Source organism: Aethina tumida, chromosome 1 (genome assembly GCF_024364675.1).
Source record: "Aethina tumida isolate Nest 87 chromosome 1, icAetTumi1.1, whole genome shotgun sequence".
Lineage (NCBI taxonomy): Eukaryota > Metazoa > Arthropoda > Insecta > Coleoptera > Nitidulidae > Aethina > Aethina tumida.
Window position 1 is genome coordinate 45,223,595 of NC_065435.1, and position 18,264 is coordinate 45,241,858.

Below are 18,264 nucleotides of genomic sequence, written 5' to 3' on the forward strand. Positions count from 1 at the left end.
AAAAGTGGTACTAGTTCTGTGATATTGTTTGGCCAAAAGTTTTAATTACATTCTTATTCGAAAAAAAAATTCTTAAAACACAATAACAATCATTTTTTATAAAGATATAACTTTATTATTATTTTTGTATTTTAAATTATAGAAATTTCATGTTAACTGGGGTTGTAATGTTTATAATATGTTAATTTTTGCCTTTGCAATATTATTTATCGACCACTACTGTAATTGTTTCATTAACCTCAGGTTCAGCAATTTCTTCAAACCACAGTAGACCAACTAAAAATTTGTATTAAATTATCAAACATTTTTAATGTTACGTGTCCATACGTTTTCCAAGTACCCAGGATAACCAATTATGATTTTCCAAAAAATAATCTAAAAACGGAAATTGTTAATAAAACAGCGTACATTAATGTAAAACATACATGACAATTGAATGAAACTGCGGGGTCGGTGTCTTAGGAGCTCCAAAATGCACATCTTACAGCAATAAATTATTTTGAGTACTGTGGTAGATGTCAAACAATAATGACCGTTTCTAGGATCACAAAAAAGCTCTCAACGTTAATGACAATACTGAAGACAAATAAATAACGATATTTTTATAACAGAACTAAATGTTGTTTATTACACCAATTAATTTGTTACACTTTTACCCATATAATAAGATACTAAGGACCAAATAATTTATGTTTATATCCAATTTGATTAAAGAAATTTATAGTAAAATAAATAAGTTCATTTATTTTTTGAATAAAAATTAATTTTACTTAACCACGTTTAACCACTTTTTACAAGTATTTAGAATAAAAAGAATTCGTGTTAATGTTTTCGTTTTAATTAAAATAATGGAACTCAAGATAAACCCAGACTGTTTTTAGCGTCTCTTGATGTTAGATTTTGGTAATTTAATTTGTTTACGAACAAAATCTTGTCTTAATAGCGCTTAAGAAAAGAGGGTGCATAAAATTACTGACCTTTTAAAATTATTGCTCTAAACGTGAAGAAGAGCATTATGGATAGTTTTATTATGTGAATTGTTTCCTCTAATAAAATTTTGTCGTAACTGTAATTAATTATAATGAAAATTCTAAATTGGCTATTAAAAAGTAATTGGTTAAAATTACGGTTTACATAATAGCACGTGTTACATAAACCATATAATTATGACAATAAAAATACTTTAGACAAAAAAACATATTTAATCTAAAGATAATTTATACGTTTTTACCTATTTTCTCACCTCACTCATTCAATTTCAATAATTTTAACACTGGTTTTACGGTCCAGCTTTTTAAGGAGAATTATCTAGAATTTGTTAGCTTAGTCGACTCTTCGACTCTCCCTTGCATTAAATCCTTTTATGGCTTTCGAATGGCCCGTTTGACGAATGAAACCGCCCTATCTTAGATAATACGTTCTAAAAGTCTTCACGTTTAATAGTTCTCTTATTATTATTGCAGGTGATACTCTCGAATTAGCTTGAAATCACTGACAATAAATTGACCTGATTTTCTTCTCTAATTTACCACGAATTTTTATTTAAATATATGGAATTTCTAAATATATCTTACAAAAGAATTTCATAAATTTTTGTACTTTTATGGATATCCTTTAATAAAAATTAAATGACATCGTTTCTTAACATTCAAACATCAACGAGTGAATTACCGATACTATCAGAAGCAAAGTAATAAATGTCTATGCTCAACATACCCGTATTTAACGTGAATTTCTAAAAGCTGGTTCAATAATTTTAAATGCCACATAAGGATTTAATGGTTTATGAGATGAGAGAGAGAAATGTAGTTTGAAAAGAACGGCTTCAAAGAATTTCGTAGGATATTGGAAATCCCATTATAAAAATAGTTGATATTAACTTTCACAAGACAATACGAATTCACATTACAGTAGAGAAATGACAGACGCGGCATTTTGTGTGAAATTTAAGATAGCGTACTATATATCCAAACTCTGAGCTGAATCACAAAATATACGAATGGCCTCAATATATAAAACTGCAATAATGTACGTTTCTTTTCTATTTTGTATATCATTATTAAAGTAGTAATATACGAAATTACTCTGTCTTGGATTAACTTTAGTTTTATTGCAGTTTCTGCAAGGCATTCAGACTATCCCCATTTCATTATCTAATTTGTTTTAAAAGTTCTCAAGTTTAACAGTTCTCTTATTATTATTATACACTCTAAACTCTCCACTCCAGACTGCCCACAAACTAAACCCTTCTAGTTTACCACACAAATAAAATTCATTTTTATTAACACTACTGAAAGCTGGTTTGAAATTATTTTGTAAACTTCTACAATGTTTTAAAGACAAAAAATATTCAAAACAAAATAGAAGGATGAATAAAAAATGATACACAACTGTAGTTTCCATTTCAAATCAACAAACATTAAATAGCAAAGACAAATCGAATCGATAACAAAATCTGAATGTGCAATAAACCGAAATGATCGTCACGATAATTATGATGGGAACATATTGAAAATACATTTTCATTGATTCGCTATTTTAATATCGAAACAGAGTATGAATTAGTTAATTAGTAAGAGATCGAACTGTAACAAATGAGTTCCCGATTATCCTGGTTCATTTCCGAACTCCAAAGGTAATAAATATGGAGTGCTCAACATGTCATTATACGTAACGCGAATCCCCGAGAAATGGTTCGATAATTTTAGATACCACAAAAGGTTTTAATGGCGTAGGAGGTAAACAGATCAGCGACCAGACGTGCATTCATGTCGTTTCATGATCCGTTTCTAGAGTTTGAACGGATATTGGCAATTCATTTTAAAAAGTGGTGATATTATCTCCCGAAAGACAATGCGAATCGACATTACAACAGAGAAATGGATGACTGACAGCACTATGGAAAATCGACGAGGGATCGGATGAAAATACGACGCTTCCGCACGAACACTAATATTTGATGTGTTGAAAAACTGAGGAAAATCCCACATTTTTATTATTTACTGTTTTAACTGCCATTTTTATTTTAATCGACATTGCAAGTAACGTCCTTTAATTAATAATTATGAGGAAGTGCTCGTAGCTTCATTAACATTAAATTGTTATGCCTTATAAATATGTAAAATTCAATTTCAATTAAAATTTTGATGTATTTAGTATGTTACACAAACCTATAATATTGTGTAGTGTTTCGTATGGAGACTTACGGTAATTAGCATTAAATTATTAAGATTAAAGTTGGCTAAAATCTAAGTGATCAATTATGTTTAATTGAATTTAGCAGGGAGCAGCTTGTACCTAGCAATATGTATCTAATTACTTCCCTGTTATTATTAATGTTAATAATAGAGTTGACTGAAGCACTTACCTGTCGGTTTTGTAATCTGTAAACTAATTTGTTACTATCCTCAAACGTTCATTGAAATAAATAGTTACAATATTATTTACATTATTAAGTTTATTATTTATACAACACTACTACTCATTGTAAAATCGATATACCACTACTTACTCTGAATCAATATATAAAAAATATGTGCTTCTAGTAGTTTTAATTTAGGTACAGTTGTATCACCGGTAAAAAGAAAACTTAATCGATAAATTAAGCGGCGGTTATCAAGTCCAAAAGTATTACGCCCACAATGACTGGAAACTGGAGTCTAAATAATATATCTGCTTTTTTTCCTTCTTATCGAAAATCTACAAGAAAAAACAGCAAATATTTAATCGGGAATAAGTCTGCCGCAAAGTTTTGCGTGACCGTTTTGTTTTGCGGCAACAAAAAAATGGTTGAATGCTTTAAACCGGTCCGCAACAAAAGCAAACCAAAGGACCAAAGGACGAGTTTATTTGGGATTGATGCCGAGAATGCATTTAAGGCAGTTTGCAAATGGGGCGTCACATGTGAACGGTACTCGAGGATACGCATTCACGTCAAATTACACAGGATGTCATTGCTCTATGACTTGCAATTCCCACTGCAGGGTATTAGCAGGATTAATTTGTGTACGCTTGTCACATTAGTATTAAATTATTTGCACAAAGTAATAGTTTTGGTTTAAGGGAAGATGCGCTGTCCGCAATATGCTAATGCCCCGGCGATGTTTATTTGCATATTGAAACAATTCCAATTGTCTTAGGCTGATTTTCATACCACTTTCATTTTGTCGGTTACTGCCTCAGTTTAGTTGCTATAGTGGAGTTGCAATTTGCAATTCATATTGATCAGTCGTTGGTGCGAAGCTATAACAACTGGGGGTACATAATAATTCATTAGTATTCTATTCACATTACATATATATAAGTATTGTGTTAAAAATCTTCTGTATAGTCATATTGTATATGATACAATTTATATTATTCATATAAAAAACTCGCACTTTTCAGTTTATTTGTTAGTAAGCAGCATCTTTTTAATTAAATTTCCAACGACAAACTAAAAACGTACATAAAAATATGAATACAATGAAGAAATTCTATTGAAATACGTAATTTATTTATGAAAATCTAATTTATTATTTCCATTACAGCAAAATTGATATTCTCTGACATCTGTACTTTTAATATAAGCCAAGATTTAAAATTCATTACTTTCTTCTAAAACATGGTTGTCTCAAAAAAGTTTTGTTTCATTATGTATCGCATATTAATTCTAAGAAAAGAGTATAATGTTTTATGCAAATACAATTTAAATTTTTATTTAAAGTACATTGTATAAAACTCAATGTTATTACTTGAGTACGCTTTCAAATTTCTTGTCATTTCTTGTCAATGAACAGTAAAATCGTAATTATATTACATAAAAATATTCAATATGAAATACTCCGGAACCCGGAAATAAATCTTAATATGGGCTAGCAAGTAAAGGATTACAATAAATTAACGGAGACCGCTGCACCTAAAATGAATTTTTAAGATATTTTAGTAAATCTCGGTAATATTTTAATTCAAATTAACTTTATTACGTAATAAGAATGCCTCGTAAATTTCAGGTCGTAACATATTAAAGTAAGGAAAATGTTATAAATTAAGTCGGATGCTTCTATTTGCGTCCTCTATATTAGATCTTGGGCGATGAAAGTTTCCTTGTAAATTTAATGGGCTTTACTTGTTAGATTTTTATTTATCTCCGAAAGATAATTGTTCCTTGACCTTTGCCCCCGGCGACTGGGCAACCAAAAAACTACCCCGTATTAATCACCATCACGCAACCCGCCCTCATAAATGTACACGCTGAATTTCGCCATTTACAAACCTGCTTAATTCGTATTAATTACGGAAACTTTTGTCTTTTCGTGATCTTCGTACACAACGGAGAATTTATGGCGGGGGCATGTAGGTTTTCGGGCACAATAAAAGTTATGCCATATAGTTATGAGAAAATGCACGTTTTATTCGGCATGAAGGTAGAATTGAATCTTTTATTTAATTACAGAAGCAATTTGGTTCGTGATTTAACTACGCATTAGTGCGTGTAATGGCACCCTTTTATTTCGCTACGTGGATTTGCGTTCAGTTTAAAGCGTTGCGCCTGCAGTTGTGCCCTTGTAAAGTTTTGACAAATTGCTTCGGGTAATTTGTTTTAAACCAATTATTTCCAGTTTACTGCAATCTGTACGTACTAAGTACTAAGCGAAACAGTATAGGAAACAGTACAATTGTTTTGAGTTTTGATATAAATGAGTTTTTGAAGGAGTTCGATCAAAATTGATTCAGTATTTAAGTTATTATACTTTAAAATTTTGTGTGAAACGAGTTATTTATTTTCTATTTCAACATGAAACATATTCACATAGCAAAAAATTATTTGAAAAAACAACTCTATTATGAAATATTATAACAGTGAACTGACGTACACAATTTTGCATTTGTAATATACGATTTCAACCCTTCAGTTTCAATAGAATGTTATTTTATTATTTTTTACATGAATATAAATATTTTAAAAATCAGTTTGAATTGTAAACACAAAAATATGATATTTTAGTATCATTTTTGTTAAAAGTACAACAAATTGTTCACAAACAGAAAATCGTGCGATGTTTTAATTGGTCCTATTAAAAAGTATCGTCCAACATCCTCTGAAACTCTAGTTAATTAACAAGATTTTCTTTATTTGGCATTCTCCTGGCTGGCGTCTGGCTTGTGCGTCTTAGTTTCTATAAACTAATTACAAGATCAAATTGATATTATAATTTTTAACGAGAGTATTGGTAAAGTTCTACTTGTTCTTATTAATTGAAGTTCCTAAACTTATCTGTAAGCTCAAAACATGATTTTAATACAAACATGAATATCTTGGTAATTCCAACAGAATATTTGACACTAAATTCGAGAAGTCGATAAAGTAAATCCCTAATACTTTTGTTAACCGATAACTCACATTTAATATGTACATAGACATGTCTAAAATTACAGATTAAATGATGTTTATTTATTTATTCCAGGTTCATAGAGTTTGGTGGTTACGAGATGGTGAACGTCTCTTCAGCAACGCGACAGCTGGTATCATTGTCAGCAATCAAACCCTCGTACTTCAGGTAAATTAATTAATTAGCATAACTTAAATTGCATTACCGGTTTTAATACACCAAATCATTGGGGCAATTTGTTCGATAGTGGAACAATATCAAAAAGGCTGATCGAATAATACTGATAGTAGATAAATCTGGGAACATAATTTACTGTACAAAACTATTCAGGCTTGTTGTTAGTTTAATGAATATTTATCCTATCGAGATCGGGTACGTGATGAAACTGACTATTTTTGATATTGTAATCTGATTGAGTTTGCGATTGCCGCTATGAATACCAATGTAACAAACGGATAACTTAAATTAAAGTTTCCATTGAAAGAAACAGAGAACGGGATGAGACAATGTAATTACCAACTTTGCTTCTAAAACTTCATAAATAACTATTAAAATTTAGTTTCTGATTAAACCGGTGTCTGATACGTTATATGTATAACCCGAGCTTATTTTATTTATCAAACTGTCACTCAAATGGCCATACAACTATGTCGTCATATATTTTGAATATAGGGATCTACTTATTGTTAGATCTGATCGGCGAAGTGTTTATAACGAGATATGTTCGCACTGCACGAACGAGCCCTTAAATTGCTTTAAAAATCAAAATAAAAATATACGAGCGGGATCGTTACAGCATCGTTAAAACTACCACCTCACATACTATAATTAATGTTTTGAAAGCATTTTTTTGCACGGTTCACGTTCACATTATTATTGAAAAATCCGTAAACAATTCCGTTCAGCTTTTCGGGCAAGTCATAATATGTCGACAGTCGAAAAGAAAACATATTTTAGCGGAGATAAATTCGTTAATTTGCATACAAAAAGCTCGGGGAAAGGGTGACTCCGAACACAATTTGCCTCTTTGTTACAAAAGCTGTGCGTAAAATCTAAATAATCTACTTCTACAACACTGGACAACAACACGACGTTGCTGAGGTCGTATATTAAATTCAGCATAAAATCGATTCTCCAAATCCTGATTCATTTTGTTACAAGCACTTGAACGTGTTAAAATGCACCGACTATTTTAAATATCTGTTTCTGGGTAAAATTTTTAGTACTCATAAAAGTGAGCTGAACAAAAAATTAAATTAACCTGTTTAAATTGGGAAAACACTGTCACTTTTGTCAAACTTTAATTCGATATTTTTATCAAATCAACCGATAAGGGAAAATATGTATTTAGAGCACCAGAAACGTCGCACCAGAAAGGCATTAATTACTTCTGTAAGACATTTTAGTATCAGACTTATCTTACGCAATGTCAGTCATAAATTTCACTTGAACAGTTATCTAAAAACCAAATTTTCAATATTATTCAATGGCATTGTCGAATTCCAAACATAAGTTTGTGTGAAAATCATATGTCACGATACAAAAACAAAAGTATGTGAGACCTTTTATATTTTATATATTTATTTTGTTTGAATGCAATAAAGTTTCGACGCTGCGAGGCGAGTAACATTATTAACAATAGTTTTTGGCGCACTTTGTCGTGCTTTTCATACCATTTATTATAGCTTTCTGCCAAATTAAACTTTATTTCTGACGTTGTAGTGGCTATGTGACAATGTTTGTGGCGCTTCAGCCATAATATTTTATACCTGCCACTAACACAAATACTAAATGAATGCAAATTTATTCATATTATATTAGTGAACTGTAATTTGTTTTACATCGACATTTAGCCTGTTTATAATGAAAATTGGAATACACTTTATACAACTGTTTGAACCAGTTTTTTAAATTAATGTAACAGGATTTTATCCTGTAATTTAAAATGATACTGCAATTTTTAAATAATGTTTTAAATTATGCATAATTAATTGTCATTAGAGCTACAATGGAAAATGAATTGTTACATAATTAAAATTTAAATAATATTAATGTGTTGTCCCGTTAAATGGAGTTATTTTACTTATAAACTTATTAAAATTAATTAATAGTGTAGCATGTCCACCCTCTGCAATAAATTTTAATCATATGTTTTTAAAACCATACGGTTCATAATGAAGAAAAATTATAGAATGGGGTTCAAAATTATAAAATTATATTAAAATAAAATATGATGCACGTCATACGCGATTATAACAAGATAAAACACTGGACACGATACGGAATACATAAATGGAAAAAAAAATACAAAACCGCGGGCCCATTATCTGAAAATAAACGTGCAATTGTCCTGAGCCGGAAGTGTTTCAAATATGTAATTAATTTGCGCACACATGAGACCATCGGATTATCCCGGAACTTCGATGGACCGCGCATTTTCTGCTAATGTCCCATCTAGAGTCGATTAACATGCATGGGATGTACTTAATAGACGTAACTAGATAATTATTGTCCACGGCTAAAATGATTCACCGAGTTTGAGGATATCGTCAACACAATTGATGAAAACGCAAATCAATGCCGGCACACATTGATTGCATATAATGTCCAAGGTTGAGTCAAATTGACTCTGTGATGTTGTGCATGGTCAATATTAGAACAATTAAACGCCGATACTTGAAACAGTTCAAAGGTGATTTTGTAATATTTATGATGATAATATAATATATATTTATAGGTTTTAAAATTCCATACGAATTCTTCGTATTTGGTAACTAACTATGAAAAATTAAATATAAATTTTAAATATTTGAATATAAAATAATCTTAATTTATCAACCGTTTGTACTCAGAAAAATATGTATATTGAATTTTTTTATTATTCTTATAATCAGTTCCCCGTATAAATTTCCTGCATTAATCACCTTAGCATACCCTCTTTCCAATAATCCTGATACCTTATTTCCAAAGTAATTTAATTTCGGTGAAAATGTTCACCCTGTTCATCATTTTCAGCTCCTAAATTAAGAGGAATGTAATCTAGATGAGAGTACAGGAAATATATTTTTAAGGACATATTCAATCCAACAGCATTTTTAAATAAATTTACAATTTTGAAGAGATTGAACTGTAGCCTTAAATGATAACCAAGATCGTGCGTCATTTAATTTTTATACAAATTCATCATCCTTCTGTATCAGCTTATTTAAAAAAACGTTTTTTAATGTTTTTGAAGGATAATTTCTGAAAAATGATGGTTAGACAGTGAAATATAGGGCTACATATATCTGAAGTTTTCAATATTTACAGATTTATATGGACTGTATTTAACGTGACTTTTTTCGATGAGAGCTGGATTAGCAACATTTGTTAATTTATTTTGAAATCTTCTCGTCCTAGTCAAATTGAACGTATATAACCTGATCTTGTAATATGTAAAAGGATGAGAAGAAATTAACAGGTAAAAAAATACACGTTTTTATTTGGTTTAGCCTCAGTTACTTTATAAATTAAAGAAAATGTACGTTTACGTACAGTATAAGACACTGTTTCAGTAAAATGAAGGTATTCTATATAAAATGTTCATAAAAGAGCCCTCTATAAGTAATGAAAATGTTGGTTTGGACTAGTTTTTTATGAGTCTAAAGGCTGGATAGTTGAAAAATATGAAAAAGAATGTGATTACTTATTTCTCAACTATCGTTCTGTCACTTTTCTTCACAATTAAAAATTGAGTCTAAAATACCATAAAAAATTTGTTTTGCAAATGGTATTCTTGTCACCATGTACTACAGAAATTTAACTTTTTGACGATGTTTCAAACTTAAAATATGATTACCATTTTCAAATTTTACGTAAATTTTACCATAAAAGAGTTTATTTGCAAGTGATGCGATTTAAATAAATATTATTGTCATTTTCAGGGTGTGAGCAGATTTAGCTCAGGACGTTATTGTTGCGAGGCCACCAACAAGGAGGGCACCTCGAAGAGTCCGCCCTTCCATCTGAGGGTGAAATTCGAACCGGTCTGCGGTGACGTTATGCCCAGGAAAGTGCTCGGCGCGGCCAAAGACGAGCCCCTCCAAGTCGAGTGCAAGGTGAGCCGATCTACCCCAAAAAGTACTAGTTCATATTTCAGGGTGGCTCGCGGACTGCATTAGCACACTAATACCGCCTAATTATGGTGGACATATTCAATAAATGTGCATTTTGTTTTAACGTTTTCAAGAAAATTTTTATTCAGCTTGATGCTGTTACAATTTTTAGCAAATAACATCCTATACTTACAATATTATCAACTATTTTTAAACATTACAAATGCTACCAGTGGTGTATGATGTTTTTTACTGTGAAAAATAAATATACTTCAAAATACATATTCGTAAATACTTTAAAAGGATAAATAAAATTAATGTACATATTGTACTGAAACAAGTTGATTTAAAAATCACATTGTTTTATAAAAGATAAACAAAAGCAAACATGAAATTCTCTCCCCACACACATTTTATTATTTCACTCATTTTTATTTACCTTTAGTTAAAATAAATACTACTTTATGTTAAATTTAAAAATAAAAGTATCAATTAATTTAAATGAAACCTGAAAAGAAACAAACTCATTTCAAACTGGTGCAAAATTTTAAAATTAATTAAAGTATTTTTTGCATTGCTGAACTCCACGAAATCTCTTTACCAAACTTTTTAATTTCACTTTAGAATTTTATGCACAAATGCATATCTACAAGATTTTGGAATTTATAACTGAATAAATCCGTAAGTTATTGGTGATTGCATTAATTAAATATACTTTTCAATCACCTCCTTCCTACACACAATTTTATTTATCCATTAATATGATGTTCATTCTGTTTGATTTGTGTGTTTACAACACAAAAACAAAAACAAATCATAATCGTGTAACTAGAATTAACTTTAACCCATAAGGTGATAATGCAAACTGCACATTAAATAATGGAAATATTGTCGAACCATTCGTCAAAATTATACGAATAGGACGGTATATAATCGTTCGTTTTGCGAATTGTAATCCATTTCCCCCGGGAGAATCGAAAACAAACATGTTTTTGTCATACTTGTTCGAAACTAGGACTTCTGTGAATAAATGGGATTGAAAACCACTCATGAGCTACACTCTACGTTGTACTAATATTTTTACCTATTTTTAACAAAAGCCGTGAAACATAATCGATTTTATATGGTTGTCATTCAATTAAAAAAAAAAATGTTCAAATTAGAGTCAAATTTTAAAAGCTTTTTAATAAATAAAACATGGTCAGTAATTGACACCCTTTTCATAATTAATTCTCATTTATTTTAGCAGTACATTTTGAATATTCTTTTTTTTAATTTGTCCAAGTTGAAGAAGCACAACAAGTTTAAATTGCATTGGAATCATTAAAAGTCGAACAATGCCGGTAGCAGAATAATGCCAAAGAATTTCAATAGAGATTATGTGTGATTTTAATTGATGTAATTGCATGTTGCCCATACCGACATTCATTAGTGAATGGCTTTGAAGTAAAGGCCAGAGGAACGCTCATCTTGTACGTAAGAGCCATAAGGGTGATGGTATATACGTCAAATGTCCTGAAATGCTCCAGTCTATGGCCGTGATCTAGGAATTCCATTGCACTCGCCATTACATGCATTTTCATGTCCTGCTAAAGCTGTACATTTAACACAACTATTTCCATTTGAATGTGTTATTTACGAAACAGTTCAACTACATATTGACACGACTTGTTAAGCTAATACCTTTACAATTTACTCAACGTATAAATCCGAAGTTTGTTTGACGAAGTAGAAAGGAGTGGAGATGGAGTTAATATATTTTTTTTCGGTATAGCCTTTCTGTCCATCCAATTACCGAAAACGCGATTCGTACATAATACATGTAGTCCGGGTGTCATCGTGAAGAGGTCGGGAGCCTGGTTATTACCATATCAGGTACGAGGGGGGCGGTAATCACGTCAGAAGAGCGACAAACACGCGGCCGGAAGCCCGTTATGGGAGGCTTGACAAAACAGGAGGTCGATCGCAGGAAATGAAGTGCCGGTTAGATTTGCCCGCCCGCCATCACGACAAATGTCCCCTTTTCGGCCCCCAGACGCACGGTGCCCGAAAAATGTCCTCCGCAAACGGAACCAAGTCAACCCCCTACCTCGGTAATAAATTTAATCTCGAAGATTTGTCCCGCTTCCTTATTAATTACGTACATATTGAAAATCAAACGTTACCTTTGATATATTACTTTGATCGTACAATCAATAACAGGTTTATATGATTTTTATTTTTAGATTTTGCTTTTTCAATACGTTGGGGGTGTCCCATTATTTACAAATAATTTGCCGACTGATTATGTCTCTTTATCCAACCTCAATAAAAGTTTTATAATGATCGTTATGTTTAAGTTTACCCATAGAAAAATTTTAATAACTCTTATATCGCATTGTAAGCATAAAACTTATTTATATGCTTGTTATTGAACTAAAAATTATTATATAAATAATCTGCACTGGCTTTTAAAATTTTATGTTTGTTGGGAAGTTTTTGCAGTAAAATTATGCAAATATAATTTTTGATATAATGTTTTTTTATTCATTAAAAGTTTATCAACATTTTTATTATAAAACATGATAAATAATAGTTGTCAGATATCATTCATCGTGTATTTGTGAACAAGCTTTTAGCCTAGCTTTACAAAGAAAGATTTATTAAAATAACAATTTTCTTGTTAGGAATTTGTGTTGCATCGTTGAATCACAACAATTTTATTTTATTTGACTATGACATTTTAATTTTTCTTTCTAGTTGAAAATATATGTATTCTTTTTAGTCGAAAAGACTTAATTTTCAGTGACAGCTACTTTGTTCTTGAAATGTATAGTCTAAAGAAATATGTTTTCTTTAATCCTTTATACCTTTTATAACTGTTTGTTTGTTGTTTTAATCATACGGCCACGTAAGTCTTGAGATTTTTAATAAGAGCAAAGTCTAATTACTTCCAGTTTTTAATCCTAAAAATGTTTCTCCTATAATTATATACTAATTATCCGGCAGAAATTTTCATACACATGATAAATTTACGAAAGGTAACAAAACGAAATGCCTGTATTTAATTTAATTAAAACTATTTCCGTCACAGATTCTACGTATTCTTTGAAATTTCACTTTGTCGTAAAGAAACGTAATTGTGTTTGTGGAACCACACACGCCGGTAATTATTTATTCCGCTATGAAACTGCAATTTACAAAACGCATAAAATATAAAGTATTGTATTTTGAATTTTAAAATGTTGTATCATTTATTATTTATAAAAAATACTACTGGCACAACGACTGGGAACTCGTATAAAAATAACAAGCACACAATCACGAAGGATCGTTTGCATAATTAATATCGAGTCCGTCTATGAAATAAAGCAATAAATTGGTGAAAGGCAACGTGAAAACTTTTTTCGAAATATTAACCATAGTGCGGAATCTCACACCTCCGTGTCTGTGTGTGTGTGAACAGGCGACGGATAGATTGCATAAGTAAATTGGCCCCGTTCATGATGGCAGGGGAAAAAGAACTTTAATTAAAATAATTTTCTAATTTGTGTTCCGAGGTTTTTATGTTGATTTTGTCAGCGAAATTTCGCAGGGCAAACGGCTGATCGTTCTTCTGCGCCGTGGCTGTTCATAAATTACCAAAAATTATCCGCAACACATCTAAATTCATCTGTACGTTAAAATTTGCGCCATTCGAATAAAAATGCCGTCGATTTTTATCAGATAACGAAACGAAATCGGCTTCGTATGCGTCCGGTAATACCCATAACACATTTATTCAGAAATCCGTTGTGAAAGTGCGGCCAGGGACGACAGGGTCAAGTGCCATTTTCACACTGGATTTTAACCTATTCAAATCAGATTTGACGAATAAAGGAAGCCGATTAATTCTAGGTGGACCATCGATGCACGAAAGAGGACAGAATAGAGATTTCGAGAGCCCGAAGATGAATTCAATTATCATAAAAAACGTTCGGGTTGGCGGTCCATTGAAATCCTGTTTTCCGATGGACAATATATGTTATTCGGAGAACGTAAAACGATTAATTTCGAATTGAGAAGAAGTATATTAATTTAACGGCTGTCCAGGGGATAAATGTTTAATTAGATTTCTATAATAATATGATGTCAAAGCTGATTTGTCACTGACATGGAACAAAGTGTTTAAATAAGTAAATACGGGATGATAAATTAGCAATGGTTATGGACATTATCCTGAAATGATGATTTTTCCTTTTTTATGAAGGAATATTAATTTTATTGTTTTATTTTCCGCATGATAAAATTATATACATAAATTATATTTTTAAACAACAAATTACACATTTATTGTTTTATTTTCACACAATAAAATAAACTGTACATAAATATAAATAAATTACAAATCGATTTGAAGCAACATTTCATTTGAAAAATAAACTAAACTGGAAATATTTGTATTTTGTAAATTTAAATTATATATATATATATATATATATGCGCATTCGCCATTATTTAAAACAAAATAATTTAAAACTTTAAAACTAGCACTCCATTTCAAATTATACTTGTGTTATTAAATTAAATTTGTTTTTTCAAAAGAGACTTGAAAGTTATACACAAATACGACAATGCTACAACAGAAATTTATTTTGTTTGATGTTTTAGTAATGCTAATTAAACACACTGAAAGTACAAAACAAACAAATTTTGTGATTAAAAAAAATATTTTTTTCTTGTTTTTTTCCAAAGCCACATACTAAAGTGTATCAAATTATATTTCAAAAACACTTTTTTAAATTCACAACAAGTTTACCACAAAAATACGAACATACATAACACTTCGAATTAAAAATGTGTGAAAATTATTTACTTCAGTTATTAAATAATTATAATTGTTATCGTTTATTTCAATAAAAACTAACAAAATGCCATTACAAACCCGAAATATGTTAAGGTGACCTACAAAAATGTAGCCGAGACCACTTTAAGTGTCAAGAGTATCAGTGTCGAAAGAATATTTTGTGTAACCGCAAAAATCAATCAATTATTGTCGATGGAGCTGTCTCCAAGTAGATGGATGGTTTTTTTTACCTGTACTGCTCGACGATGTGTAGATATTTTTATTTTTTAAAATGTATGCCGTTTCGTCGACGTGGATGTAACCTGCAACGTTCAAAATGCGCATTTATTCATCGCTGGTTTACTGAGTGTTGAAGGACATAAAGACATCAAATAAAGATACATAGCGACGTGGCAGAAAAACTTTAATAGTGCGGTTGACAAAATGAAACTCCGATTACTCACTGAAATAAAAGCTTTTGTAATTTTGAAATAAAGTCTTAAGTGACGGTATTCTAGAATAAGTCTGTCTGCTGTATAATTTTATTTCTCCGCTATTTTGCAATTCCAAACGGTACATTATTGTCTGAATTAAACATTCACATTTTGTATTACTTTTATTCTATTTATAAATTCTCCTACACAATCTCGCTAAGTGACTTCCTTGTATATATATTTATATAATTTGAGACCTGAATTCCTTGTGAATTTTCCCTAAGGGAGTATTAAATTTTTGTGCTGCACAGTAAATTTAAAACAAAGTATTCTAAATAAAATTACCAACTCCCATTCAAGTCATTAAATGCCCAAAGTTTGTAATAACTCAATAGTTAAGAGATTTTGGCTTGTTATTTGATATTATTCACAACATGCTCCTCCACTTAATAATTTCATGTTTCTATAACGCATTCAGAAATATATTAGAGATAAAACTACCAGCACTATTGATAGCTAAACATGAAACGTCTCTACTGGAGATCACGTTTCAAACTACGTGATTTTATTCAGTATATGAAAAACATATTGTTCACAAATATGTACAGATAACTCAGACATAATAAAAAAATACACAACATAATCCATGTTCCATTTTGTTGTTGTGTTCACACAAATGTTTTCAGCTTGCGAGGTTCAAAAGTGTTTGCAATTGGACGTGAAATAATTTCTATTTTAATTAGCTGCCCATTCCCTGGCTTATTATATATTTACCTGTTGACTATAATTTAACTTTGATCTTGAATGCTGTTAATTTAAATACTGACTTGCATTTAAAATTCCGTGGTTTAATATAATTAAATGTTAAATGTGTGAAAATATTGCTTCACGCAAATGTAATAAATATAAACTTCTATTTGATTTTATTTCATTTCTATTTTCCTCAACTCTTATATATAATTGCTTTTTCTATGTAAGTATATGCAATCAATTTATATGAATCATGGAATATAATACTGAAACTTATATTCAATAAATATTTACCACAAATTATTTGATAAAAGAATTGTGAAATATTAAATATATTTTTTATCTTGAAATATTATTTACTAAAATTTAAAATTTTTTTATTTTGTTATGTGAATTATTACTTCTTTCAAAATGTGTAATAAATATTGTCTACCTTTTCTGTTTTTATCATATCACATTTTAAATTTTATTTAAAATCATAACACTCTATTCTTCAAAGGATTTAGACTCACAACTTTGCCCTGGACAAGGAGAACCTAAATGTGATTATCTTTTCACCAATTTTGAACTTTTTAGCGACGTCAACAAAACTTACAATACTTAGTAGATCTTAATGTTTTATGTTAATTATATTTCTCTGTTCCTTGGAGTGTAATGTTTCTTTTTTCCCCCTGAAATATGAATTGTACTAAGAATAAATTCTTACTATTAAGAATATTATTAAATAATGCAAAAAACATAAATATATTTGAATGTGCTGTTTCTTTGGCCAACCAAACCAGACTAATATGTACGTTTAAAGTGATATTCCAGTCATTTTTAATATGTATGACAAAAAAAGCGTATAGGATATTGAAGTATATTTTTTATACGGACTGGACAAAATTTGAATTAAATTCTTTCACGAAATACTTTACAAAATGTTTAATTTTAAATTTCGTGCTACTTCTCTGCCTCTGTATATCTTTTTTACACTTCTTAATTAAGTATATGTGAATCATTTAGAATAATATTAAAACTTTTATTCATGTTATTCTTTTAATTTAATTAAATAATCAAGCCGCAAAAAATATTGAATACTATTTTTTCCAGATAGAATTTTAATAACAAAATTTAAATTTGAGCTTTTTTAATGACGAAAAATATTCATTTTACCTTTGAAGCTTATAATAAATAATCGGATTGGTGTTGTTTTTTTAAACTAATTAACGAGACCGTTTTTGCACAAGTTTGAATGTAAAAATCTTTTGATCGGCAAATGAAACAAAAATAAATTGTTGGCAAGTCTCAAAAAGAATCTATTTCAGAAAATGCACCCTCCTATTTTAAAATTCTTAGACGTAACCCTTAACATATAGAACTATAGAACGAAATTGATGTGTATAACATGCTGTCTGAGTTTTCTCGATACAATTTTCCGTGGGGAGCCAGTTTTCCCTCCGTGCATACGAAAACACACAAAAGCTTTAATACACACATTGGCGGCAAACATAATAGCAGAACAAGTTGGTGTATAAACTGCACACTCGACAAAGTGTAATATTTCACTTAAATGAAATAATATGTAATGCCGTGGAGCCGGGCTTTTGTTCCACTAACCCAGATTTGATGCCACCGTACGCAAACGCTTCCTTTTTCTGTTTTTCCTCGATTCAATTTCAGTTTTAATTAGAGGATTTTTAAAACAATTCCTACCCAATGATTTCTACTTCATTGGACGCGGCGAATTTATGTGCCCGAGGCTAAATTACACGGATAATTTGTTAAATTACTTGTCAACAATTGCACAAGCCGGTCAAGTTACGCATGTT

The 18,264-nt window shown here is 30.3% G+C and overlaps 1 protein-coding gene and 1 long non-coding RNA gene across 3 annotated transcripts in view; one reads left to right on the forward strand and one right to left on the reverse strand.

Annotated features, from left to right (window-relative positions):
• The window catches only part of LOC109609133 (nephrin-like), a 199,636-nt gene that overhangs the window by 167,633 nt on the left and 13,739 nt on the right, over positions 1–18,264 (forward strand). For both annotated transcript variants that reach the window (XM_049961438.1, XM_049961439.1), the window contains 2 exons: positions 6,447–6,539; positions 10,295–10,468. In XM_049961438.1, coding sequence (XP_049817395.1) covers positions 6,447–6,539; positions 10,295–10,468 — 267 coding nt within the window. The remainder of the gene's footprint in view (positions 1–6,446; positions 6,540–10,294; positions 10,469–18,264) is intronic.
• Positions 117–547, reverse strand: LOC126264280 (uncharacterized). Its single transcript, XR_007547037.1, has 3 exons — positions 426–547; positions 328–375; positions 117–276 (listed from the first exon to the last, which is right to left on the reverse strand). It is a non-coding gene; the product is annotated as an uncharacterized LOC126264280 (long non-coding RNA).